General features: G+C 45.2%; 1 protein-coding gene across 5 annotated transcripts in view; it reads left to right on the top strand.

The window, feature by feature from the left end:
- Positions 1-26285, top strand: part of LOC115199785 (rap guanine nucleotide exchange factor 1) — a 58101-nt gene that overhangs the window by 20093 nt on the left and 11723 nt on the right. The window contains exons 2-13 of one of the 5 annotated variants that reach the window (XM_029762213.1): positions 8560-8705; positions 8916-9094; positions 9312-9468; positions 9662-9750; positions 9875-10030; positions 14251-14377; positions 14507-14684; positions 15592-16146; positions 22302-22504; positions 24271-24429; positions 25558-25812; positions 26177-26269. In XM_029762213.1, the coding sequence (XP_029618073.1) occupies positions 8560-8705; positions 8916-9094; positions 9312-9468; positions 9662-9750; positions 9875-10030; positions 14251-14377; positions 14507-14684; positions 15592-16146; positions 22302-22504; positions 24271-24429; positions 25558-25812; positions 26177-26269 (2297 nt within the window). The remainder of the gene's footprint in view (positions 1-8559; positions 8706-8915; positions 9095-9311; positions 9469-9661; positions 9751-9874; positions 10031-14250; positions 14378-14506; positions 14685-15591; positions 16147-22301; positions 22505-24270; positions 24430-25557; positions 25813-26176; positions 26270-26285) is intronic. The other 4 variants (XM_029762214.1, XM_029762215.1, XM_029762216.1 and 1 more) reach the window with 4 other exon arrangements.

The following is a 26285-nucleotide window of genomic DNA, read 5'->3' on the forward strand; positions in this document are numbered from 1 at the left end:
GATGAGGGGTGGAGATGATGTAGTTAATTATTCCTTGCCCATGAACTTTCAACCACCCATCAGAGATTATTGCAATACAGTCTGCTTTCTCTATGATTTGCTTGACCTTCACTTGAACTCTGTTGAACTCTGCATCCAGCAAACAAGTAGATAAAGCATGTCTGGTTGGAGGGGTGTATGCTGGGCGAAGAACATTCAGAAATCTCTTCCATTACACATTGCCTGTGAGCATCAGAGGTGAACCAGTTGCATACACAGCTCGAGCAAGAAATTCATCAGCATTTCTCTGACTACGTGCCTCTATTGAGTCACAAACTTCTGATTCCAGGAGGACCATGAGCTGTTGCTATCGATAAGGTGTCTGATTCATCATTTTCACCTCGAATAGGAGTAGAGGGACTTTTGTCAGAGGTTGCTTGTTCTGAGGGAACTTTATGCACTTGGCCAGATGATTCTGCATCTTGTTTTCATTCTTCACATATGACTGGCACAGTATTTGCAAATGTACACAGCTTTTCCTTCTACATTAGCTGCAGTGAAATGTCTCCACACATCAGATAGTGCCCGTGGCATTTTCTAGTAAATTAGTAAACAAAATACAATTTCATGTACAGATAAATAGTTAAGTGTTGTAATTCCATTGAATTGGGGATAGTTGCCACAGAATTGCCTTATGTGTATCCCACAAAAAAGGTTCAAACTTTTATTGATGAATTTAAGCAAAATTCCCCAAATTCCAAGGCTTAACTTCTCATTGAAAATTTCCGGAAAAGTTCTGGAAAATTACCGGAAGTTTCTGACCCTTTGTAAACCCTTTGTAGAAGTCTCTAAGAACCCCAGGCTAACATCAAGAGATCTACAGGCCTCTCTTACCACAATCAATATCGAAGTGCATGAGTCAACTGTCAGAGACGGCACAAGCTTGGCCTACATGGTAGGTCGGGAAGCCTCTGCTCTCAGAAAATAATATCAAGAGAAGACTGACGTTTGCCAGACAACACCTGGCTAAAAAACCAAAACTACTGGAACAATATGCTCTGGGAAGATGAGTCAAAGGTGGAGTTGTTTGGCCGCAATGCTAGATGCCATTTTGGCGAGAATGAAACACTACCTTTGAACAGAAAAACCTCATACCAACCGTAAAGCATGGAGGCGGTGGCATTATGGTTTGGGGCTGCTTTGCTGCCTGAGGGCCTGACCAACTTGCAATCATTTAGTCAACCATGAATTCCATATTGCACCAGAGAATTTTTGAGGAAAATGTAAGGCCATCTGTCAAAAAGCTGAACAGAACATGTATCTTGCAGCAGGACAATGATCCAAAACACACAAGCAAAGCCACAACAGAATGGCTCGAAAAGAAGAAATGGAGGGTTATGGAATGGCAGAGTCAAAGCCAATATCTCAATCCTGTCAATGCTGTGGGGGGAATTGAAGTGGGCCGTACATGCAAGAAATCCCTCGGACATGACACCGTTGAAGCCATACTGTAAAGAAGAGTGGGGGGGGAAAGTCCTCCCAGTTGATATAAGAGATTGATAGACAGTTACAAGAATGGCTGAAATAACTTAATGTAGCCTAAGGGGGCAACACCAGCTATTGAAGCTAGGGGTGTGCTTTTTTTCCATGCACTATGGAATTGCATTTCTGTTGATTTTTGATAAATAGATTGCAAAGCATAATCTTTCAGTTTATTTTGTCTCTCCAGAGACGTTAGATCGGGTTCAAGTCCGGGCTGTGGCTGGGCCACTCAAGTACATTGAGAGACTGGTCCTGAAGCCACTCCTGCATTGTTGGCTGTGTGCTTAGGATCGTTGTCCTGTTGGAAGGTGAACCTTCGCCCCAGTCTGAGGTCCTGAGCACTATGGAGCAGGTTTTCATCAAGGATCTTTCTGTACTTTGCTCTGTTAATCATTTCCTCGATCCTGGCTAGTCTCCGAGTCCCTGGGAGCAAAGGGTCTGAATACTTATGTAAATAAGGTATTTCTGTTTTTATTTTTATTACATTTTTTTACATTTCTTAACCTGTTTTCACTTTGTCATTATAGGGTATTCTGTGTAGATTGCAGATTTTTTAAAATTTATTTAACCAAATTAAAATAAGGCTTTAACGTAACAAAATGTGGAAAAAGTCAAGGTCTGAATACTTTCCGAATGCACTGTAGAAGTAGGCCTATAGGCCAACTAGCCTGCGTGCAAATGTAGGCATCTAAATGTGTCCACTTCTGATGGGCTTAAACGCGCCACCACTAATGAGCTGTGGAGCTTCTCAAAGTAGTCGTTTCTTCACCTCAAACGGCAAGCAAACAAAGTATGTTTTTAAATCCTTTTTAGCATAACCATAGTTCCTCCATGTATTTGAAAAATCTTTCCAGTTCTCTCCCTTTCGCTATCCCTTTTTATCAGGATATTTTCTACCTGCAGGCTGAAATGTTTTTATTTGTTGGCTTCTTGTTGGTGTTTTACATAGGCCCTAGTTGACAATGGCAGTAGAAGTTACTTTTTATGTTTGTATCATTTTCATTTAGATTTGGATCGAATTTTGATTAACCACATGACAATGATTTTGAGATACGAAGACAATATTATAAATTAATTGAAACTGTTCCATGAAAATGTGCATATGACAACCATAACTCGCACGCAGATTGGTAGAAATGGTAAGATAATATAGCATTCCACATGAGAAAGGTTGCTGACTCCTCACGTAGCCTATTACCGGCAACTTCGGGAGAGTAATGGCAGAATCTGCAAAGCCAGCAAGAGTGGTAGGAGGATGGTCGGATCAGGTTAAGGTTTTTGTCTTCTGGATATCTTGATCTCTAGCTCCCTCTTGAGGCATTTGTGTCTTATTTCATCAAACAGTGCGCTTCAGGCGTCAGACAAGCTCAATGTACATAGTTGATTTTATTAAAACACATCTGTGTCTATATATGGAAAAATACATGTTTTAGAATTTAGACCAATCGATTGGTCTAAAGAACAAACGACTCTGCTCGGGCAGCAGAAGCCAGCCAGCCATCCATCTCTGTGCTCCCCAAAGAGTCATCCTTCAAGGCTAGTAGGCTAGCCTAGCTGTTCTTCAAAGTAGATAAGGCATACCTTTTTAAGACTTCTAAATAACAACCATCGATCGATTATTTGTATTGTCAGGTATACCTTAGAAACCGTTCTCTACCATGTTGTGTTGCTGTTGTGTTGTCTTAGGTCTCTCTTTATAAAGTATTGTGGTGTCGCTCTTGTCGTGATGTGTGTTTTGTCCTACATTTTTATTTTGAATCCCAGCCCCTGTCCCCACAGGAGGCCTTTTTGCCCCTTGGTAGGCCATCTTTGTAAATAAGATTGTTCTTAATGGACTTGCCTAGTTAAATAAAAATACCTTTTCATGTCTATCACCCTTCCTCTCCATGTCTACCGGCCCTACAGGCTTGCCCGGCAAGAACCAATGAGAACAGGCAGCTGTAGGCACAATGGATTCTGGTCATTGTAGTTAATTATCACGTTTTCTGCTCTTAACTATTATGAGTTGGACAACATGTCCCAGAAGAGATCTCTCTAGAGAAATGGCACAAACAGCTTGTTGACGGACAGAAAATCCGCCGAACTAAATGGAATTCAAATATACTAATTGAACCGATGTGGTCAATTAGTTATTTAAAAACTGAAATCACTCAGCACTAGTAAAGTTATTTTAGTGGGACTGGGAGTAGCCTTTATTCACACCCACTCTTGTGTCCTGAATACTGAGGATGAATACTCTTTAACACTGAATGCAGTGCTAGATTCAGAAATCATGACACCAATGTATTTCATTGATTTGTTTTGGTGTCCCAGTGTCCATTTGCAAGGTTCACTATGTGTCGTCCTTAACGCATGATGCCTGGCTACCATTGGACACGTGTCCGGACCCCGGTGTATGTAAGGCCACTGCTGCTCAGACAAGACTGTATTGAGCAGACAAGCTGTTGCCATGGGCGTCTCCAGGGGCAGACTGTTGCGGTGTGTGGTGTGCAGCTCTCCACACGATCTGCCCTCAGGTCTGCACTGAGGTGGAACTAATAGAGCTTTAGTGGAAACCACCGCACATTGGGAAGCACTGCACAGGGAAAGGGAATCATAAAATGCATATGCCTAGTTTTTATATTGCAATGTGACAAGTGTCTATGAAATTAGCCGGAGACAACACACCCAGTGACAATCAACCTCTCCTTGTCCCAGTCTGTAATCCCCACATGGTTTAAGATCGCCACCGTCATTCCTGTTCCCAATAATTCTAAGGCTTCATGCTCCAATGACTACCGCCCTGTAGCACTCACATCTGTAATCATGAAGTGCTTTGAGAGGCTGGTTATGGCAGACAGCAACTCTATCATCCCAGACACTTCAATTTGCATTCCCCCCAACAGAACCATGGATGACACCATCTCAATTGCATTTCACACTGCCCTCACCTACCTAGATAAGGGGAATATCTATGTGAGTATGTTGTTCATTGACTACAGACAGCTCAGCGTTCAACACCATTGTCCCCTCCAAGCGCATCACCAAGCTTTGGACCCTGGGACTGAACACCTCCCTCTGCAACTGGATCCTGGACTTCCTGACGGGCCAACCCCAGGTGGTGAGGGTAGGCAACATCACCTCCGCCACGCTGACCCTCAACACGGGGGCCCCACAGGGGTGTGTGCTTAGTCACCTCCTGTACTCCCTGTTCACCAACGACTGCGTGGCCATGCACGACCCCAACACCATCATCAAGTTTGCTGACGACACAATGGTGGTTGGCCTGATCACCTGTGACAATGAGACAGCCTACAGGGCGGAGGTCAGTGACCTGGCACTGTGGGGCTGGAACAACAACCTCAACGTAACTAAGACCAAGGAACTGATTTTGGACTACAGGAAATGGGTGGGGGGGGGCGAGCACACCCCAATCCACTTTGATGGGGCTGCTTCAAGTTTGATGGGGCTGCTTCAAGTTACTCGGCTTTGTTCTTCTGTTTATATCTCGTGTGTTTTTGTTCTACCTTGTTATTTTTAGTATTACATTGTTATTGATTACTGCATTGTTGGGGTTAGAGCTTGCAAGAAATTCAAATCACTAAGAACTTAAAATGTTCCACACACACGGATACAGTCGTGAAGGCGCATCAGCTGTACCGTTGAGAGCATCTTGACTGGCTGCATCACTGCTTGGTATTGCAATAGCACCGCCCTTTATCGAATGGCACTACAGAGGGTGGTGCGGACATCCCAGTACATTACTGAGGCCGAGCTCCCTGCCATCCAGGACCTCTATGTCAGGCGGTGTTAAAGGAAGGCCCGGAAAATAGTTAGACTCCAACCACCCAAGCCATAGACTGTTCTCTCTGCTTCCGCACGTTAAGCTGTTACCGGTGCATCAAGTCTAAACAGCTTCTATCCCCATGCCATAAGACTGCTAAATAGCTAACTAAATAGCTAACTAAATGGCTGCACGGACTATCAGAGTTGACCTTTGTATTTTATTCATATTTCTGTCTATACTCACAGGGCCCTACACACTATGCACACTGATACTCCAACACACATACACTCACTCCACCATTTGATCACACACGCATAATATTCACGTACATTTTATACTAACTCTATATACACACACACTCGCATACAATCATCATATGTGCTTCTGCTACTCTGTTTATCATATATGCTGATGCCTAGTTACCTTACCCCTATACATATCTACCTCTATCGATCCAGTATCCCTGCACATTGTAGATATGGTACTGGAACTGACCCTGTATATAGTATGCTTACTTACGTTATCGTATTCTGCTTTTTATATCTCGTGTGTTTTTGTTCTACCTTGTTATTTTTAGTATTACATGGTTATTGATTACTGCATTGTTGGTTAGAGCTTGCAAGAAAGGCATTTCACTGTACGTGTGCATGTGACGTTAACTTGAAACTTAGGTCCCCCTGTTCAATTTAGTCTGTAGTCAAACAAGATTTTACTTCTGTTTTAAATAGTCTGGTTCTAAAGGGAAATATTATCAAAGCTACCAGAGAGCCTATTCTGGAAATGTGACATGTTTGAAGAGTATATTGTTACAGTCAATGTCTAAAAATAAGCTAAATCAAAAAGTTTTTGAAATATTAATGTGTTGAATGGTCCCGTGTGGCTCAGTTGGTAGAGCATGGTGTTTGCAACGCCAGGGTTGTGGGTTCGATTCCCACGGGGGACCAGTACGGGGAAAAAAAGAATAAATGTATGCATTCACTACTGTAAGTCGCTCTGGATAAGAGCATCTGCTAAATAACTAAAATGTAAATGACTTTTTCTACATTTTGTTAGATTACAACCTTTTTTGAAAATGTATTCAATAAAAAAAAATTGTCAGCAATCTACACACAATAAAAACCCCATAATGACAAAGCAAAGACAGGTTTTTAGAAATTAACAAAAAACACTGAAATACCTTATTTAAATAAGTATTCAGATCCTTTGCTATGAGACTCGAAATTGAGCTCAGGTGCATCCTGTTTCCATTGATCATCCTTTATCTTTCTATAACTTGATTGGAGTCCACCTGTGGTAAATTCAATTGACTGAACATGGTTTGGAAAGGCACACACCTGTCTATATAAGGTCCCACAGTTAACAGTGCATGTCAGAGAAAATACCAAGCCATGAGGTGGAAGGAATTGTCCGTAGAGCTCCGAGACAGGATTGTGTCGAGGTACAGATCTGGGGAAGGGTACCAAAACATTGCTGCTGCAGCATTGAAGGTCTCCAAGAACACAGTGGTTCCATCATTCTTAAATGGAAGAAGTTTGGAACCACCAAGAGCTGGTCGCCTGGCCAAACTGAACAATCCGGGGAGAAGGGCCTTGGTCAGGGAGGTGACCAAGAACCCAATGGTCACTCTGACAGAGCTCTAGAGTTCCTCTGTGGAGATGGGAGAACTTTCCAGAAGGACAACATCTCTGCAGCACTCCACCTTTTATGGTACAGTGGCCAGATGTAAGCCACTCCCCAGTAAAAGGCACATGCCAGCCGGCACCCAAAGAACTCTCAGACCATGAGAAACAAGATTCTCTGGTCTGATGAAACCAAGATTGAACTCTTTGGCCTGAATGCCAAGCGTCACATCTGGAGGAAACCTGTCACCATCCCTACGGTGAAGCATGGTGGTGGTAGCATCATGCTGTGGGTTATGGGTGCAGGGACTGGGAGACTAGTCAGGATCGAGGCAAAGGTGAACGGAGCAATACTTACAGTGCCAGTCAAAAGTTTGGACACCTAATAATTCAAGGGTTTTTCTTTATTTTACTATTTTCTACATTATAGAATAATAGTGAAGACATCAAAGCTATGAAATAACACCTATGGAATCATGTAGTAACCCAAAAAGTGTTAAACAAATCAAAATGCATTTTATTTGAAATTCTTCAAAGTAGCCTGCTTTGCACGCTCTTGGAATTCTCTCAAACATCTCTGCATGTGTGGTTCCCACTGTGAAGCATGGAGGAGGATGTATGGGGGTGCTTTGCTAGTGACACTGTCAGTATTTTATTTAGAATTCAATGCACACTTAACCAGCATGGCTACCACATCATTCTGCAGCCATACGCCATCCCATCTTGTTTGCGCTTAGTGAGACTATAATTTTGTTTTTAAACAGGACAATTACCCAACACAACTCCAGGCTGTGTATGGGTTATTTGACCAAGAAGGAGAGTGATGGAGTGCTGCATCAGATGAACTGGCCACCACAATCACCAGACCTCAACTCAAATGAGATGGTTTGGGATGAGTTGGACCGCAGAGTGAAGGAAAAGCAGCCAACAAGTGCTCAGCATATGTGGGAACTCCAAGACTTTTGGAAAAGCATTCCAGGTGAAGCTGGTTGAGAGAATGTCAAGAGTGTGCAACGCTGTCATCAAGGCAAAGAGTGGCTGCTTTGAAGGATCTGAAATAGAAAGTTCGACAAAAGAAAAATGCACCCCTGTTGAACAGAACATTTCTCCTGAAGTTGCTGTTTACCATTGCGACTTTACCCATGTCGCAATGTTGTTGCAATATTGCTTTTGTTGAATAAACCTGGGTCAATGGAAACCTGCCTAGTGTCCCAGCGCCTGTGTCTGTACAAGTTGCTAAAGGAGTTCATTTGGGCCTTTTGATGCAGTTAACTTGGAAAAACGGTCAATTCAGCCTAAAATTCATTTCAGGTTTTGTGGGTAACCATTCTTTTCATACAATTGAAGAGCAGTACATGGTTTTTGAAATGAAGACCGATCTACAATGCTCTCATTAGTATAATGCGGTTTAAACTAATTAGTGTTCATGAGTTTTCTATTATCTCACTCTGACAACACATTTTTACTAGCTTATTTCTTATATCTGAGCAATTGTAAGTCTGAAATCATGTAACATTTAGATGAAACTTCCGTATGTGTGATGTATCCGAAAGTGAATTTCTAACAAGGGTTCTCTCAATTCACGCTCTCTCTAGATAATGGAAGTTAGGTTATTCTCTTAATTCCACCTCTCGCTTTCCCTCTCCTCCTCAGACTCCCAACGCTCCCATTTGTCTTCCTTCACCATGAAGCTTATGGACAAGTTCCACTCTCCCAAAATCAAAAGGACGCCCTCAAAGAAAGTCAGTAAGCCACCTTTAGAACATAGCGTCAAGACTGCGGAGAAACCTGCTAACAAGGTTTGTTAAATGTCTGTTTCTCCCTCTACATAGGCCTCAAGCTTTTGCTCCGTCCATATCATAAGTGCAATTAGTTCATTTATATCCTACAAGACACCAGAGAATGAGACTGTGACTGCAGAGTGATAAAGCCTCACATTGTGCAATAATCACATAACCAAGATGCACCACCATGTTCACGATTGCTCTCGCGTTGGCTTCCTTTTGCAGGGTCTGAGTCGGTTAGAGGAGCATGAGAAAGACGTGGTCAGTGCCTTGCGTTACTTCAAGACCATCATTGACAAGATGGTGGTGGACAAGAAGGTGCTGGAGATGTTACCAGGGTCTGCCAGTAAGGTCCTGGAGGCCATCCTGCCTTTAGTCCAAGTGGAACCAAGGATCCAGCACAGGTGAGTCTGGCCCACGAGGATGTATATCTGGCACTCGCCCATTGTGTGTTTTAAGACAACGCTTCAATTGACATGAGACGAGGTGCAGCCAAATCTCATTTAAGGTTTACGATTTATTTGTTTTATAGGGTTGCAATCATAAGAAACATTCAAAGCCTAATACAGAATCAGTTTTTGTACGTCTGTTATCCTAATCTTTCCTCTTGGTTGTTCCCAGTTCAGCGGTGTCATCTTGTCTTAACCGTGTGTACCAGAGCCTGGGCAATCTCATTCGCTGGTCCGACCAAGTCATGCTGGAGGGGGTCAACCTGGAAGATAAAGAAACCATCGTTACCGTCACCACTGTGATCAAGGCAGTGCTCGACGGTGTTAAGGTAAAGTTGGCATACCAAAAAACAAACGAACATGAAATATGAGACGTCACAAATGATTTGTAACAATTAATGCATGTTATGTTTTTTGGGGAAACCGTAGCTAGTCGAGTACTTGTTACTCTTTGGGGAAGAGATGTTGAAAGGGGTTGAAGTTGGCTCGCGTTTAATAACTGCACACGGTGATTGTCCACAGGAGCTGGTGAAACTGACCATAGAGAAACAGGAGCATCCCTCCCCTACGTCTCCTGTCAAACCAGTGCCACCAGCCGCCCTGACCGAGAGGTGAGTGAGCCACAGAGGATATCAATCACACTCCTCCACTTTAACCCGTACTGAACACGTCTTACACTGTAAGGAAATTGTACACAACGTAAACAACACCTGTATACAACTCGTATACCCACAGCGCTGCAGAGCCACCTGCCAAAGAGAAGGAGAGTCTGGACAAGAGTTCAGCCACAACCCAATCTACGGAAGTCCTGACTGAACCCACTGAGGAAGAAGCAGAGGAGGTGGCCCCTCCGAAACCCCCTCTCCCTGGTGTAAAGATGGCTGAACACCAGTAAGAGCTCAGAGATGGTGTCCCTTTCATAGCTCTAACAAACAGTAGTTCGGTGGATCCCAAACTGTGGGGTGCGCCTGGGTCGGTGGGGGGAAGTAAGTTGAAAGCCCTTTATTTTGTATTTTTAGGAACTCGGTTGGCCTTACAACTTACTCTTGAAAGTTGTAATAGAATGCATAAGGTGCAATTTCGAAATTGGGTGGTGCATCAGCATGAGGTTACACGGGTCGAGAGGTGGGGGTCGTTACTACGCCGATAAATTACTATTCATCCAGACCTTTGCCACCAAGGAAATTTGTGTATGGGGGGGTTTAACCCTTCCTAAGATCAGTTTGTGATAATAACTACCTTTTCATTCAGTCATTGATAACTCTCAGAACATTTGATGTCACAGCACAAGTCAGAGTCAAGTCTGAACTGAAGTAAATGCAGAGTTCTAGCCACGTCACAATTCACTGTTTAGCCACTGACTCAAGTCCCCATCTGTATACTCGTTAGGCCTGCAGAGAGCTGAGCACACAGCTCTCTTGTAGCCTCCGCCAACATCACAAAAGAATGTTCAGTGCCTTCAGGAAGTATTCACACCCCTTGACTTTTTCCAAATGTTGTTTTGTTACAAAGTGGGATTTAAAATTGGTTTGTTATTTTTGGTCAACGATCTACACAAAATACTCTGTCAAAGATGAAGAAAAATGCAAACTTTTTTTAATGTAAAATAAAACACTAATATATTTAGATAAGTATTCAACCCTCAGAGTGATGTTGGATTCCCTTTAGGCAGCAATTACAGCTGCAAATCTTTTTGGGGTAAGTCTCGAAGACAGGGGTCTTCAACCCTGTTCCTGGAGAGCTACCTTCCTGTAGGTTTTCACTCCGACCCCAGTTGTAACTGACCTGGTTCAGCTTATCAATCAGCTAATTATTAGTCAGGTGTGCTAGATTAGGTTGGAGTGAAAACCAACAGGACGATAGCTCTCTAGGAACCGGGTTGGAGAGAACTGCTCTGAGGTTCGCAAACCTGGATTGTACAATATTTGTCCATTTATTTTATTTTTTAAATTCTTCAAGCTCTGTGTAGTTGGTTGTTGATCATTGTTAGACAGCCATTTTCTAGTCTTGCCATAAATGGGCTCCCGAGTGGAGCAGCGGTCTAAGGCACTGCTTCTCAGTGCAAGAGGCATCAATACAGTCCCCGGTTCGAATCCAGGCTATATCACATCTGGCCATGATTGGGAGTCCCATAGGGCGGCGCACAATTTGGCCCGGTGTCGTCCGGGTTTGGCCGGAGTAGGCCGTCATTGTTAATATGAATTTGTTCTTAACTGACTTAGTTAAATAAAAAATGTAAATGTTCAAGCCGATTTAAGTTAATTGTAACTAGGTCAGTCAGAGAACATTCAATGTCATCTTAATAAGTAACTCCAGTCTATACATTTACATTTACGTCATTTAGCAGACGCTCTTATCCAGAGCGACTTACAAATTGGTGCATTCACCTTATGATATCCAGTGGAACAACCACTTTACAATAGTACATCTATATATTTTTTTTTGGGGGGGGGGGGTTAGAAGGATTACTTAATCCTATCCCAGGTATTCCTTAAAGAGGTGGGGTTTCAGGTGTCTCTGGAAGGTGGTGATTGACTCCGCTGTCCTGGCGTCGTGAGGGAGCTTGTTCCACCATTGGGGTGCCAGAGCAGCGAACAGTTTTGACTGGGCTGAGAGGGAACTGTACTTCCGCAGAGGTAGGGAGGCGAGCAGGCCAGAGGTGGATGAATGCAGTGCCCTTCTTTGGGTGTAGGGACTGATCAGAGCCTGAAGGTACGGAGGTGCCATTCCCCTCACAGCTCCGTAGGCAAGCACCATGGTCTTGTAGCAGATGCGAGCTTCAACTGGAAGCCAGTGGAGTGTGCGGAGGAGCGGGGTGACGTGGGAGAACTTGGAAAGGGTTGAACACTAGACGGGCTGCGGCGTTCTGGATGAGTTGTAGGGATTTAATGGCACAGGCAGGGAGCCCCGCCAGCAGCGAGTTGCAGTAATCCAGACGGGAGATGACAAGGGCCTGGATTAGGACCTGCGCCGCTTCCTGTGTAAGGCAGGGTTGTACTCTGCGAATGTTGTAGAGCATGAACCTACAGGATCGGGTCACCGCCTTGATGTTAGCCTTGTGTTTTAGGTTATTGTCCTGCTGAAAGGTGGATTTGTCTCCCAGTGTCTGTTGGAAAGCAGACTGAACCAGGTTTTCCTTCAGGACCTAGCCTGTGCTTAGCTCTATGCCTTTTCTTTTTATCAAATAGAACTCCCTAGTTCTTGCCGATGACAAGCATACCCATAACATGATGCAGCCACCGCCACGTTTGAAAATATGTAGAGTGGTATTCAGCGATGTGTTGGATTTGCCCCAAACATAATGCTTGTCCAGTATTACTTTAGTTCCTTATTGCAAACAGGTTGCATGTTTTGGAATATATTTATTCTGTACAGGCTTTCTTCTTTTCACTCTGTCATTTAGGTTAGTGTTGTGGAGTAACTACAATGTTCTTGATCCATCCTCAGTTTTCTCCTGTCACAGCCATTAAACTTTGTAACTGTTTTAAAATCACCATTGGCCTCATGGTGAAATCCCTGGGCGGTTTCCTTCCTCTCCAGCAACTGAATTAGGAAGGAAGCCTGTATCTTTGTAATGACTGGGTCTATTGATACACCATCCAAAAGTGTAAATAATAACTTTACCATGCTCAAAAGGATACTTAATGTCTGCTTCTTTTCTTCTTTTTTTATCATCCAATAAGTACCCTAATTTGTGAGGCATTTGAAAACAACCCTGGTCTTTGTGGTTGAACCTGTTTTTGAAATTCACTGTTTGACTGAGGGACTTTCCAGATAATTGTGTGGGGGGGGTATATATTTGGTGTAGTCATAACAAAAATCATATTAAACACCATTATTGCACACAATTAGTCCATGCAACTTATTATGTGACTTGTTAGGCACATTTTTAATCCTAAAGTAATTTAGGCTTGCCCATAACAAAGGGGTTGAATACTTATTGACTCAAGATATTTCAGCTTTTCATTTTTTATTTGTAAAAAAATCTAAAAACATAATTCCACTTTTACATTATAGGGTATTGTGTGTAGATCAGTGACACAAAATCTCAATTTAATCAATTTTAAATTCAGTCTGTAACACAACAAAATGTGGAAAAAGTCAAGGGGTGTGAATACTTTCTGAAGGCACTGTTTACCGCTCATAACGTTGAATGCGCTTTGATTACAGGCCAACGTGCTTGTCGCTCATCTCTTTACAAGAAGGCAAGAGTGGTAGCTGGGTAACTGTGGGCTATAAATAGTCTTAATTCTTTAGAAGGCATTATGGTCTTTGAAGGGTGTAGTAAAAAGAGGTGTCAGAAATTAAACTTCCGCTTGTGCTACACTGTCTCTGAGGCAAATGTCTTTTCTGAGAAACTGGGCTCGGCAGAGGCTGGTGAGCTCACAGCCAGAGAGAGACGACAACGGATGGAAAGGGCCACATTAGATTCTAGAGCCCAACACACACAGCAGCACATCCAGACGCTTATAAATTTGGGGTTGGGTTAAATGCGGAAGACGCATTTCAGTTGAATGCTTTGTTGTACAACTGACTAGGCATCCCCCTTTCCTTGTGCTCCGATCATACAAACACTAACTCTCTGAATTTCACCTTGCCAGCAGAAGGTGCTCTGCACCAGTCTCTGTGTCTTGCGCAGCGCCACACTGCAGATTACATTTTTATTTTTTTTGTGTCATAATTTATTTTTGTCCTATTTCCTGGGGGCTGTCATTGACCCTTGCCTTACTGGCAGAGAGGATATCCTCCTCCTTTTCCACCTCCTCACCACCACAGCTGCCTGCCTGCATTCTCCACATGCCCTCTTGTCATTGGGCCATCTGTGTGCACTGCGGTGTGGAAACAGTTCAGTAGCTGCTGCTCTCTCCACCGCTATCTGTTTGCGGAGGGAAAAAGCAGCCAGGCAGGGACACGTGCACTACACACTTTTCCATTGTGTCAGTCTTTTCCCCACCTCCCTTCACCATACATGCAGTACATACACACAGAAGAAGTGGATCAGTCACTGTACTGTGGTTCGAGCTGCGTGCTTGGCTTTTGGATACTGGACAGTGGGGAACGCTGCACACTGCCTCATATTGAAATGATGCCCCCTTCTCCTCCCCCTCCAGTCCTCCAGCTCTTCCTCCAAAGAAGCGCCAGTCGGCGCCCTCCCCCACTCGGGTGGCAGTGGTGGCCCCCATGAGCCACGCCACCAGTGGCTCCGGTCTTCCCATGGGCACCAGCCTCCACAAACAGGTAGAGTAGCTTTGTTGCACTGTTAACTTCTTTTTTTGTGCCATTGTGTCTTTTCATCAAATGCTCTGACAAACGTGTTGACAAACGCCGTGGCTAATAACGGGTCTGGTCCCGCTCTCTGGTCGGCAGGAGTACGAGGTGGACGCGTTGCAGCGGCGCCTCTCAGGGGGCAGCCATTCGTACGGAGGGGAGTCGCCGCGCCTGTCGCCCTGCAACAGCATGGGCAAGCTGAGCAAGTCGGACGAGCAGCTGTCCTGGACCGTGGACAGTGGACAGTGCTCACGCAACACCAGCTGTGAGACCCTGGGTGAGAACCTGACACACACACACGAAACCCACACACGAAACAACAAACACACAAAAGTTACAGTATGTGTTTCAGCACTGACTTCACAGATGGTTAGAGAGGAGCCACCATGAGCCCAGCATGAGAGGGCTGTCTCTTGATAAGGTGTGTGTGCACCTTGGTCGCCACAGGGTCACCACAGGTTGTCTTAATGTGGCTCACAGACCACTAGTGGAAACAAGCTGCTGCGGATGCGTGAACCAAATCGACACATGCAGGCAGGGGGCTTCCTGTTCCTGCCGCCTCCAGCAGCACAGAGCGAGGCTAACGAGCTGTGACCGCCATCCGGTGAGCAAAGAGACAAGACACAGAGGCTGCATCTCAATAGTCTTTAAGCGGCCTCCTCTCCTTCATCTGCACTGGTCTGAAAACATAGGATAGCAGAGGGGAAAGCAATATGGTGGATGCCCTCTGAGAATTTGCTTAGTTTTAGCCGTCCAGAGACGATGAGAGGTGACGCTATTGAGGCGTAGCCTCAAAAAGTCTTAAGCTGTAAAACCATGGCTGTTACATTGTGGAACCAGGGACAAGCAGTGAGGGTTGGGAATACCAACGTTGCACCAAGTCATCCGGTGGCACTTTTCTCAGACGAAGGAGAGCGAGCCGTGTTGTGCCTTCTCCATTGTGATCAACTGACATGTGCCATGGATCTATTTCACACACGGTGCTCGCACCTCAAAACCTTTCGTGAAATCCTAACTCTCCCTCCAATGAAATTGTTTTTCGCCAATGTCTTAGTTGTGTTCTTGTTGTTTAGAGTGGGGTTTGTTGAGAAAAGTGCTTTTTATGCCGAAGTGACTGTGAGGTTTGTTTTCAGTGCTCTAACCGGTGACTCACCTGTCCCTCCCTGTCTTTTCTCCCCCACCAGACACCACAGACCACTACGACCCGGACTACGACTTCCTGCACCAGGACCTGTCCAGCCTGGAACAGATGCCTCCCCTGCCGGTGGGGGGGTGCCTCAGCCCCCTGCCCGAGTCCCACAGCGAGTCCTCCTCTCCTTCCCCGTGCCCTGGCCCCGGCCCACCCATGGCCCAACCCCACTTCACCCCTGCCTACCCCTCCCCCCAGCCGTCCCTCCAGGGCTCCTCCACGTCCCCCCTCTACTCCCGCATGACTCCCGCATTGCCGCCCCCCGCCCTGCCAGAAAAGAAGCGCCGCAGCGGTGCCAGCTCGGGCCTCTCCGACGGCTCCTACTCGGGCTCCTCCTGGCGCGTCTCCTTCGAGCGTCATCCGTCCCAGTATGACAACCTCATGGAGGAGGACATGCCGCCTGTGCCCCCCTTCCCCCTGTTCACGCCTGGCGTCTCACCCATGATCATGTGCCACGCCGGCGATGGGTTTGTGTCTGAGTTCTGTGCCAGCGAGACGGCAGACGTCCCCCAGAGTCCACCCCCACTCCCCGAGAAGAAGAGCCGCCACAGTGAGTATCTGACGCCAAGGGGAGGGAGAGAGGACATAGCAAGTATTACACACACTCTGATACCAGAGTTTAGAAATCCAGGGTGTAGCCCCAAATACACCGGACTAGGTCCCTTAGTTATGTCTGAAATACACATGCGTGCCTCCTGCTGTAATGGAATTATAAAACCATAGTATTAAACAAAATGTATATTTACTCTCTCTCTGTAACATATAAGGTGTGGCTGGGTTCAGACTAGGGACCTTATTTGCCTGGTGTGTCTGTCTGATCCATACTCGTAAAACCTGGCAGGTCTGCCATACTTATGTCCCAGTAGGATTTGGTTGTTCCACCTTGCTCTCAACCCTCTGTCTGCTGCTAGCCAGACCATCACAATGGGTCAGCCATGTTGGACAGGACATGCTGCTAGCTAGACCATCACAATGGGTCAGCCATGTTGGACAGGACATGCTGCTGCTGCTGGCTAGACCATCACAATGGGTCAGCCATGTTGGACAGGACATGCTGCTAGCTAGACCATCACAATAGGTCAGCCATGTTGGACAGGACATGCAATGCTGCTAGCTAGGCCATCACAATGGGTCAGCCATGTTGGACAGGACATGCTACTGCTGCTAGCTAGGCCATCACAATGGGTCAGCCATGTTGGACAGGACATGCTACTGCTGCTAGCTAGACCATCACAATGGGTCAGCCATGTTGGACAGGACATGCTGCTAGCTAGACCATCACAATAGGTCAGCCATGTTGGACAGGACATGCTGCTGCTGCTAGCTAGACCATCACAATGGGTCAGCCATGTTGGACAGGACATGCTGCTGCTAGCTAGACCATCACAATGGGTCAGCCATGTTGGACAGGACATGCTGCTGCTGCTAGCTAGACCATCACAATGGGTCATCCGTGTTGGACAGGACATGCTGCTGCTACTGCTGCTAGCTAGACCATCACAATGGGTCAGCCATGCTGGACAGGACATGCTGCTGCTGCTAGCTAGACCATCACAATGGGTCAGCCATGTTGGACAGGACATGCTGCTGCTGCTGCTGCTGCTGCTTCTAGCTAGACCATCACAATGGGTCAGCCATGTTGGACAGGACATGCTGCTGCTGCTAGCTAGACCATCACAATGGGTCAGCCATGTTGGACAGGACATGCTGCTGCTGCTGCTGCTAGCTAGACCATCACAATGGGTCAGCCATGTTGGACAGGACATGCTACTGCTGCTAGCTAGACCATAACAATGGGTCAGCCATGCTGGACATGACATGCTGCTAGCTAGACCATCACAATTGGTCAGCCATGTTGGACAGGACATGCTGCTAGCTAGACCATCACAATGGGTCAGCCATGTTGGACAGGACATGCTGCTAGCTAGACCATCACAGTGGGTCAGCCATGCTGGACAGGACATGCTGCTGCTGCTGCTGCTAGCTAGACCATCACAATGGGTCAGCCATGTTGGACAGGACATGCTGCTAGCTAGACCATCACAATGGGTCAGCCATGCTGGACAGGACATGCTACTGCTGCTGCTGCTGCTAGCTAGACCATCACAATGGGTCAGCCATGTTGGACAGGACATGCTGCTGCTGCTGCTGCTAGCTAGACCATCACAATGGGTCAGCCATGTTGGACAGGACATGCTGCTGCTGCTGCTAGCTAGACCATCACAATGGGTCATCCGTGTTGGACAGGACATGCTGCTGCTACTGCTGCTAGCTAGACCATCACAATGGGTCAGCCATGCTGGACAGGACATGCTGCTGCTGCTAGCTAGACCATCACAATGGGTCAGCCATGTTGGACAGGACATGCTGCTGCTGCTGCTAGCTAGACCATCACAATGGGTCAGCCATGTTGGACAGGACATGCTGCTGCTGCTAGCTAGACCATCACAATGGGTCAGCCATGTTGGACAGGACATGCTGCTGCTAGCTAGACCATCACAATGGGTCAGCCATGCTGGACAGGACATGCTGCTAGCTAGACCATCACAATGGGTCAGCCATGTTGGACAGGACATGCTGCTAGCTAGACCATCACAGTGGGTCAGCCATGTTGGACAGGACATGCTGCTGCTGCTGCTGCTAGCTAGACCATCACAATGGGTCAGCCATGTTGGACAGGACATGCTGCTAACTAGACCATCACAATGGGTCAGCCATGCTGGACAGGACATGCTACTGCTGCTGCTAGCTAGACCATCACAATGGGTCATCCGTGTTGGACAGGACATGCTGCTGAATGGAGATCTGTTGGGAGTTCTATGCTCTTCGTGTTTGTGCTCAGGCTGGCCCTCGGGCTCTGTGCATGTGTGTGGATGAGTCCTCATCTGAGACTCCTGCCATCAGTGTGTACACACACACACACACACACACACACACACACACACACACACACAGGCCTGGAGGGAAACACTGATGTCAGCCCTGTGAGCTCACATTGAATAATACATTTGTTGATGGATTGTGTGGGTGAATAGAGGAGTGGACTCTCCCGGCCGTGCAGAAAATGAGCATGTGCTGATTGACCCTCTCAACGGAGGTGTTGAGGGGTGGCCATTATGATAATCAGCCCATTCCCCATATGGAGCATCACTACAAAGAGCTTACAGACAGGACCAGCATGATTGTGCTGCACTTGTGCCTCTCCTGTTTTATTTAGATTTCCAACAGCTGAGCACTATTCTAATAACTAAATGGTCAGGGTTTCTGCTAGGGCTAACCCCATTTAGTCGACTGGCCAATTGTTTGGTCGATAGGCTGTTGGTCGACCAAGATATCTTTAATTGGGCAGTTGCAACTTATACATTTTTTTTCATGGTGCACAAGACACCAGTCTGATTCGCATCTGTCTCAGTGGATTAATCCATTGCGGCAGCCACTGGGATGGCACAGTCCATCACTCTAAGACCTGATACTGAAATTGTATATGGTTATATTTTATGTAAAAAATAGTGATGCAACACTAATAAATCAAATCTTTTATAACAAATGGGCTTTCTCCCGTGTTGGATACGGTCGCTGTCTGTGGTTCTGAAACTTAATCTTAAATGCGCTGTAGAAATAGCTGCCTTTCCCTATGTTGCTATGTGCATATCAGCATAGTTAACTAGCATATTGGGATTGAGAACAATGTGGCGGAGGCAGTAGCAGCAGAGACGAGGAAACAGCCCTTGCCTAAATGTCTAAGGAAATTGAGGTGAGAGGAAACCCCAACTTAATTAGGTCTATTATCAATAGCCTAACTGTTAAATGTGCCTGGCTTTATACATCATCCACATACAGCGCCTCCGGAAAGTATTCAGACCCCTTGACTTTTTCCACATTGTTACATTTAAGCCGTATTCTAAAATTGATTAAATTGTTTTTTTCCCTCATCTATTTACAGACATTACCCTGTAATGACAAAGCAAAAACAGGTTTTTAGAAATTGTTGCTAATTTATACAAAAATAACTGAAGTATATAATGTACATAACTATTCAAAGACTTTACTCAGTACTTTGTTGAAGCACCTTTGGCAGCGATTACAGCATCGATTCGGTATTACACTACAAGCATGGCACCTCTGTATTTGGGGAGTGTCTCCCATTCTTCTCTGCAGATCCTCTCAAGCTCTGTCAGGTTGGATGGGGAGTGTTGCTGCACAGCTATTTTCAGGTTTCTCCAGAGATGTCCGGGCTCTGGCTGGGCCACTCATGGACATTGAGACTTGTCCCGAAGCCACTCCTGCATTGTCTTGGCTGTGTGCTTAGGGTTGTTGTCCTGTTGGAAGGTGAACCTTCTCCCCAGTCTGAGGTCCTGGTCTGAGAGCGCTCTGGAGCAGGTTTTCACCAAGGATCTCTCTGTACTTTGCTCTGTTCATGTTTGCCTCAATCCTTACTAGTCTCCCAGTCCCTGCCACTGAAAAATATCCCCACAGCATGATGCTGCCACCATGCTTCATCGTAGGGATGGTGCCAGGTTTCTTCCAGATGTAATGCTTGGCATTCAGGCCAAATAGTTCAATCTTGGTTTCATCAGACCAGAGAATATTGTTTCTCATGGTCTGAGAGTCTCTGGGTGCCTTTTGGCAAACTCCAAGCCGGCTGTCATGTGCCTTTTACTGAGGAGTGGCTTCCATCTGGGCACTGTACCATAAAGGCCTGATTGGTGGAGTGCTGCAGAGATGGTTTTCCTTCTAGAAGGTTCTCCCATCTCCACAGAGGAACTCCAGAGCTCTGTCAGAGTGACCATCAGGTTGTTGGTCACCTCCCTGACCAAGGCCCTTCTCCCATGATTGCTCAGTTTGGCCAAGCGGCCAACTCTAGGAAAAGTCTTTGTGGTTTCAAACTTCTTCCATTTAAGAATGATGTGTTCTTGGGGACCTTCAATGATGCAGACATTTTTTGGAACCCTTCCCCAGATCTGTGCCTCGACACAATGCTGTCTTGGAGCTCTACAGACAATTCATTCGACCTCATGGCTTGGTTTTTGTTCTGACATACACAGTCAACTGTGGGACCTTAAATAGACTTGCCTAGTTAAAGGTAAAATAAAAATAAATAGACAGGTAATAAATAAATAGACAGCCTTTCCAAATCATGTCCAATCAATTGAATTTACCACAGGTTGACTCCAATCAAGTTGTAGATCCATCTCGAGGATGATCAATGGGAACAGGAGGGTCTGAATACTTATGTAAATTAGGTATTTCTCTTTTTTTATTTTTAATAAATGTCCCGCAATTTTTTTTTAAAGTTTTCGCTTTGTTGTTATGGGGTATTGTGTGTAGGTTGCTGAGGATTTTTTTTTGTATTTAATCCATTTTAGAATAAGGCTGTAATGTAAAAATAAGTAAAGGGCTGAATACTTTCCGAAAGGCACTGTATATCTACAGAAGTAAGGCAGATGTTGCTTCTGTTGCTTGTTTGAGTGTTTGTTTAAAAGCCTACTGATGCCGTTAGCGCCAAGCCGCCAGCAACGGCAAAATGTCGGATAAAGCAATTTCACAGATTTGTCTGCTGTAATTAAGGCTTTACAAAAATATTTTTGTTAAAGTCTTATTACTTTTAATTAGTGTTTACACTGTTCCAAACAGGCAGAAAAATTATATTGTAATCTAACAGCACCTGTTTGTCACATGTAATATGCACGCAGCTCTCGCTCCTGTACCCTCCTTTTTCTGGATCTCCAGTAGCTTCCACAACTAAGTCAAATGTCTTCCACAGATCTGACTTCCCCTTTCCCTCCTGAGCAACCAGTAAACATTCGCCCGTTTCCAGTTTCTTTTTCACGTCCTCCGCATCCATTTTGCTGTCAGGTGTTACTGTGTTCCAAATTTGTTAGAACCAGTTTATTGATGTGATTATGATAGGCTATAGGTCAGGCCCTATTGGTCACATATAAAGAGAGCAAGGGTTGAGGGAATAGGGAAAGTTTTTCCTAAACAAATAAGGGATTTCGGTAGCAGAACTTTCCAGTCAGAAACAAGTAAGAAACTAAATGGCTGACATGATGTTGCAGCTTCAGCATGGACAGCGCAATAAACACTTGCTGTGCTGTGGTGCCTTTTCAGTAGGCAGGTGAGTGAGACAACATGCGCCAGTCACACAGGCCCTTGCTGTCATTTTTTAACACAGTGTGACCAACGTGGTCTTTCTTGGGTAATTTCTTGTCTTAATTATTTAATAAAACGGTGTGCTTAAAGCATCAGACAAGCTCAATGCATATGTAGTTGATTTTATTCAAACGCATAGGGTTTGTTTGTCTGTGTATGAAAAAATACGTTTCAACATTTCGACCAATCTATTGGTCGAAAGAACAGGGCGACTCTCGGTCGACCAAGATTTCTTTGGGGTCGGGGACTGCCCTCATTTCCCCAAAAATATGCTTTTCTTGTTTTTAAGTGGAGCTGGTTTGAATTGAATTCACTTAATGAACATTCTTCATTCAACTTTCATTTTCCAATGTTAGAATTTACGGGATAGAGAGAAGTTCTCAGTTTTAAACCAACGATTGACGTGTAGATTTAAAAAACACTGCTCGCCTAGGCCCTTAATCAATGTGACACGGTTTGAGATACTCAGAAGGACACTGTCATTGTCATCCGCTAACGCATTGTCATGATTGTTGTTTTTTGTGTGTGTGTGTGCACATCTCGCCCCCACAGTACTGAAGTACATGCAGTTTGTGGAGGACTACTCGGAGCCCCAGCCCTCACTCTTCTACCAGACACCGCAGAGCGAGAGCATCTACGAGCAACGCAACAAGCGCTTCCAGGAAGTCTACAGCTTCAACGACTCGTATAGCAGCAATGACTCTGTTCATGAGCCCGTCCCACCCCCGGCACTGCCACCCAAACAGAGGCAGCTGGTGAGCTACAGCCCAACAGCTCACCTCACACACTGAAGCCACACCGAGGCCTCACACCCACCAGTAGCACAGCGTACAGTACACCAGCCCACCCTGTACATGCACATCCATCGCTTACTATGCCTTTTGGCCCAATGCATATACATTTAAAGTAACTCATTTTCTCATGATATATTGTTCCAAGTCTGTTAGATTGAGCGGCGAGTGAGTCCAGAATGTTTTCTCCCATGCATATATAATGGAGGAAGAAAAGCAGGGTGAATTGAAAGTCCTGAACATCCAAATGACAAGCGATGCTGCAGAGCCCTTGGTAGTGGTAACACATCTCCCAACACTACTTCTATACATAAAAATCTATTTAAATGCTTTTTCGGCATCAGATTTACAATCGGTTCTATGGTAGAATTGAAATTGCTACGATATCTGTCACAGGGGTGAAAAAGTACCCGATGGCACAAGACGATTTGGCCTTTTGTACAGACTAGTTCATCACCCTCCATGACGTCCCATCTTACATCCCACCACAAGGCTTGTCTTTGATTTCATCATTTTTGCTATTGTTGTGATTGTTTGAGACCACTGCAAGGCTGTAGTAGTTCACTTCCCATGTTCAATTTAATGCCACTATCTCCGTACCAGACATTCATGGTTTGAAAAAGGAATTGATATAAATGAGGAAATCCATGCTCAAGGTTTATCCACGATTTACAAATATATTTTTTTACACACCGTATCTAAAGCAGATCAAAATGTGAGAAACATTTCTGCACGTTCTTTTGTTTGGTCTTCGGGATTACTGCATCCGAGTACATATTGGGTGTAGATTAAGACTGGTCACGTCCCAGAAATCTCTCTGCAGCAGGGAAAGAAAACAAGGATTGGTTTGAAGCTATAGATGTAGGGAGGGCGAGGAAAGGGTGTTTTGTGTTTCATGTAATGAAAAAGTTGTTTCTGGGCTGGCTGTTAAGTCATGTCCACTGGGTGTACTTTCTGATTGCCGGAATGAATAGACTTCTCCCTGAGCAGAAAGTCCACCTACAACTGGTCAAAAGCTGAGAAAGTAGCGAGTTATGTACATTTAGGCCAGTCACCTGCTTTGCACAGTATGTAGGCATAGCTTGAATTGCAACAGTAGTTTGTAAATTATATACACAATATATAGGATATGGAATCCGAGCTAAAGTATTTTAAATTGCTGTCGAGTACCCAGCTGAGCCAGAATTGTGTGGTGGATGAATCTCATTCAGGCCTAGCTCTCTCTGGTAAAGCATGTGGTGTTGCTCACTGTCGGCTACATGTGGTCTCGGGTCTGAAATGTCCATTCCCTCCCTAACTCACAGCAATTGTCATGTATGAGATGGAGAACGTTTCTACGTTTTCCCTTTTGCCATGACGTTGTGTTCAAATTTTGCATTTGATTTACTGTCCAATCTCTTCCGTTTTCTGTTGTTGCTTATTTTCCATTGCACTCATCAAATCTCATTCCTTTTTTTCTTTCTGGAAAGCCCACTCTCCATCAGAGCGATTCGTAATACTGAGGTAACCGTAGAATATTAGCGAACGCTTAGGACTAGTGTGACTCTACTTTAACGCTTTGTCTGCTGTAACAGTATTTTAGTCCATCAAGCCTCTTCTTTCCTGCTGCTTCTATTGTGTGCTTAACTATCTGCGTAAACCTACGTCTTTTTCCGCTAACTAACATCTCCCACTGCACTTTATCTCTGCTCCTCTCTCTCTCTCTCTACTTTCCCCCCCCTCCCTTCCAGGCCTCCCACTCTGCGTCTCCCTCTTCCTCGTCCTCATCCTCTCTCTCCTGCCATCTCCAGCAGTCGCAGGCTGCGGTGGTGGAGGAGGTGGGGTCTGCGCTCAGCATGTCCGTCTCTAACTCCTTCCTGAGCCGCCAGGCCTCCCTGACCACCCCCGTGGTGAGTGACACTCAATGGGCCTGTCTGCCTGTCTGTCTCTCTATATCTGCTTCTCTGCTCACTCTCTACAGCAGACTTGACTTCAAATAGTATTTTTCTTTCTATGACTTTCTATATTTGAACTTTATTTAACCAGGCAAGTCGGGGCTAAAGTGCGGTGCTAAATAAAAAGAAAGGGGGAGTTTCATTGAACCTGTCTAGTGTAGAGATGGGACTATCTCTCTACATGATCTAGCTCTATGCTGCCTGGAGAGTGGTGTACTCCACTCGTCCCACTGCGCCAGGCAACCTGGATCGAGTGCAGAAAAACCAATACTAGTTGAACCCTGGTCTGCTCCGCTTCAGACTCCGCTCCTGCTGTAGAACTAATAATCCAGCGAGTTCATTTATTAGCCGTTGTACACGACGTGTTCGGCTGCTAATAAGGGAGTATCTTGGGCAACAAAAATACGCACTCACTGACAAACCAACTTTCATTCTTCACTCTCTGCCAGACCTCTCAATGTTTACACACTCCTAATGACAATCGTTGTCAGAGAGAAAGGATGCACTTAACATGTGTTTTTTCATCCAGCGTTTGTGAAATGTGGCACATGCAAAGCATACAGATCAAAGATGATTCAGACCAGTATGAGTATTACAGTTATTTGAATCAACTGATGTCATTCCTTTTAAAACTGGCTCGTCCGTGATTATTATTAAAGTATACAAGCCTATCAAAATGCATGTTCACTATTCTTTTCTGCCTAATGATGTAATTTTGGCGCAATGATGAGGATGATTGACTTGTTCTTGCTGAAGAACGGTTTATCCTTGTTGCAGTTAAACCCATATGCATGGGATATTCAACAGATATTACAACAGACTTACAACAAGCACATTTTGTGAAAATGTCATTTTGAAGAGACTGAGTTGGAATAGGAATTCTAGCCACTGACTAACCAGTCATATACACAATATAGCCTACAGTCATATTGTTTTCTGATGGCAAGAATGCCAATGCTTCTTTCTTCAATTATTCATTTTTTTTTCTTCACATTTTTACACTCTAACCTTTTACATCTCTCGAATAGGTTTGAACTTAATCTCTCTTTCTCTTTCCCTCTTTTCTCGCCCTCGCTCACTCAGCATAAGACAATTCTCCGGTCCTATTCTCAGGACTTTGCGCCTCTCTGCCAGTCTTCCATTCCATATCTCCTCTCATCTGTCTCTTCCCACTCTCCCATTGTCCACCAATCGCAGAGCATGGACCTAGCTGCCCCGGGCACTGGCAGCCCTGACCCTGTGCTGGTGGCCAACGGCTCACTGGACAGCTCTGGTGGCTCTCTTGCAGTCTGCCTTCCCACTGACTCTTCTTTCTCTGACACTCGTCAAACCTCTTTGGTGAGCCCTAGCTGTGTGTTGTGACAAGTGTTTGACAATGGGATTGTCTATGAAGCAGGGGGGGGGGGGCAGATCTAGAGTAGGTTCTAAACATTGTTTCAATGTCAGGAACTTGATGTTCTTGTCCTTGAAAATAGGCCAAGCCTTAAGTTAAAAAAACAGGCTGTAGCCTATGTATGCTGTGGTGATTTGGAACAATTGGTTCTTAGTGGTTTCACTTGAGATGATATAGCTACTTGTTTGTTTTGTCCGGCTTACTGCGAGCAGCTTTCGCATTCGCAGTACCCTTTCGTTTTTTTTTAAACACATTTGCTTTTTCCTGGCATCTGTCATTCTCTTTGCTGTCCTCCTTTTTCCTCCGTAGAGTGAAAGCGCTAATGAGGAAGTCGGGGAGGGAGAGTACGTCAATCTGTACTCATCCAGCCAAGCCAAAGGAGACGGGCCGCTCTCCCGCCGAGTAAGTAGCGTAGCCT

This window comes from Salmo trutta, chromosome 9 (assembly GCF_901001165.1).
Source record: "Salmo trutta chromosome 9, fSalTru1.1, whole genome shotgun sequence".
Lineage (NCBI taxonomy): Eukaryota > Metazoa > Chordata > Actinopteri > Salmoniformes > Salmonidae > Salmo > Salmo trutta.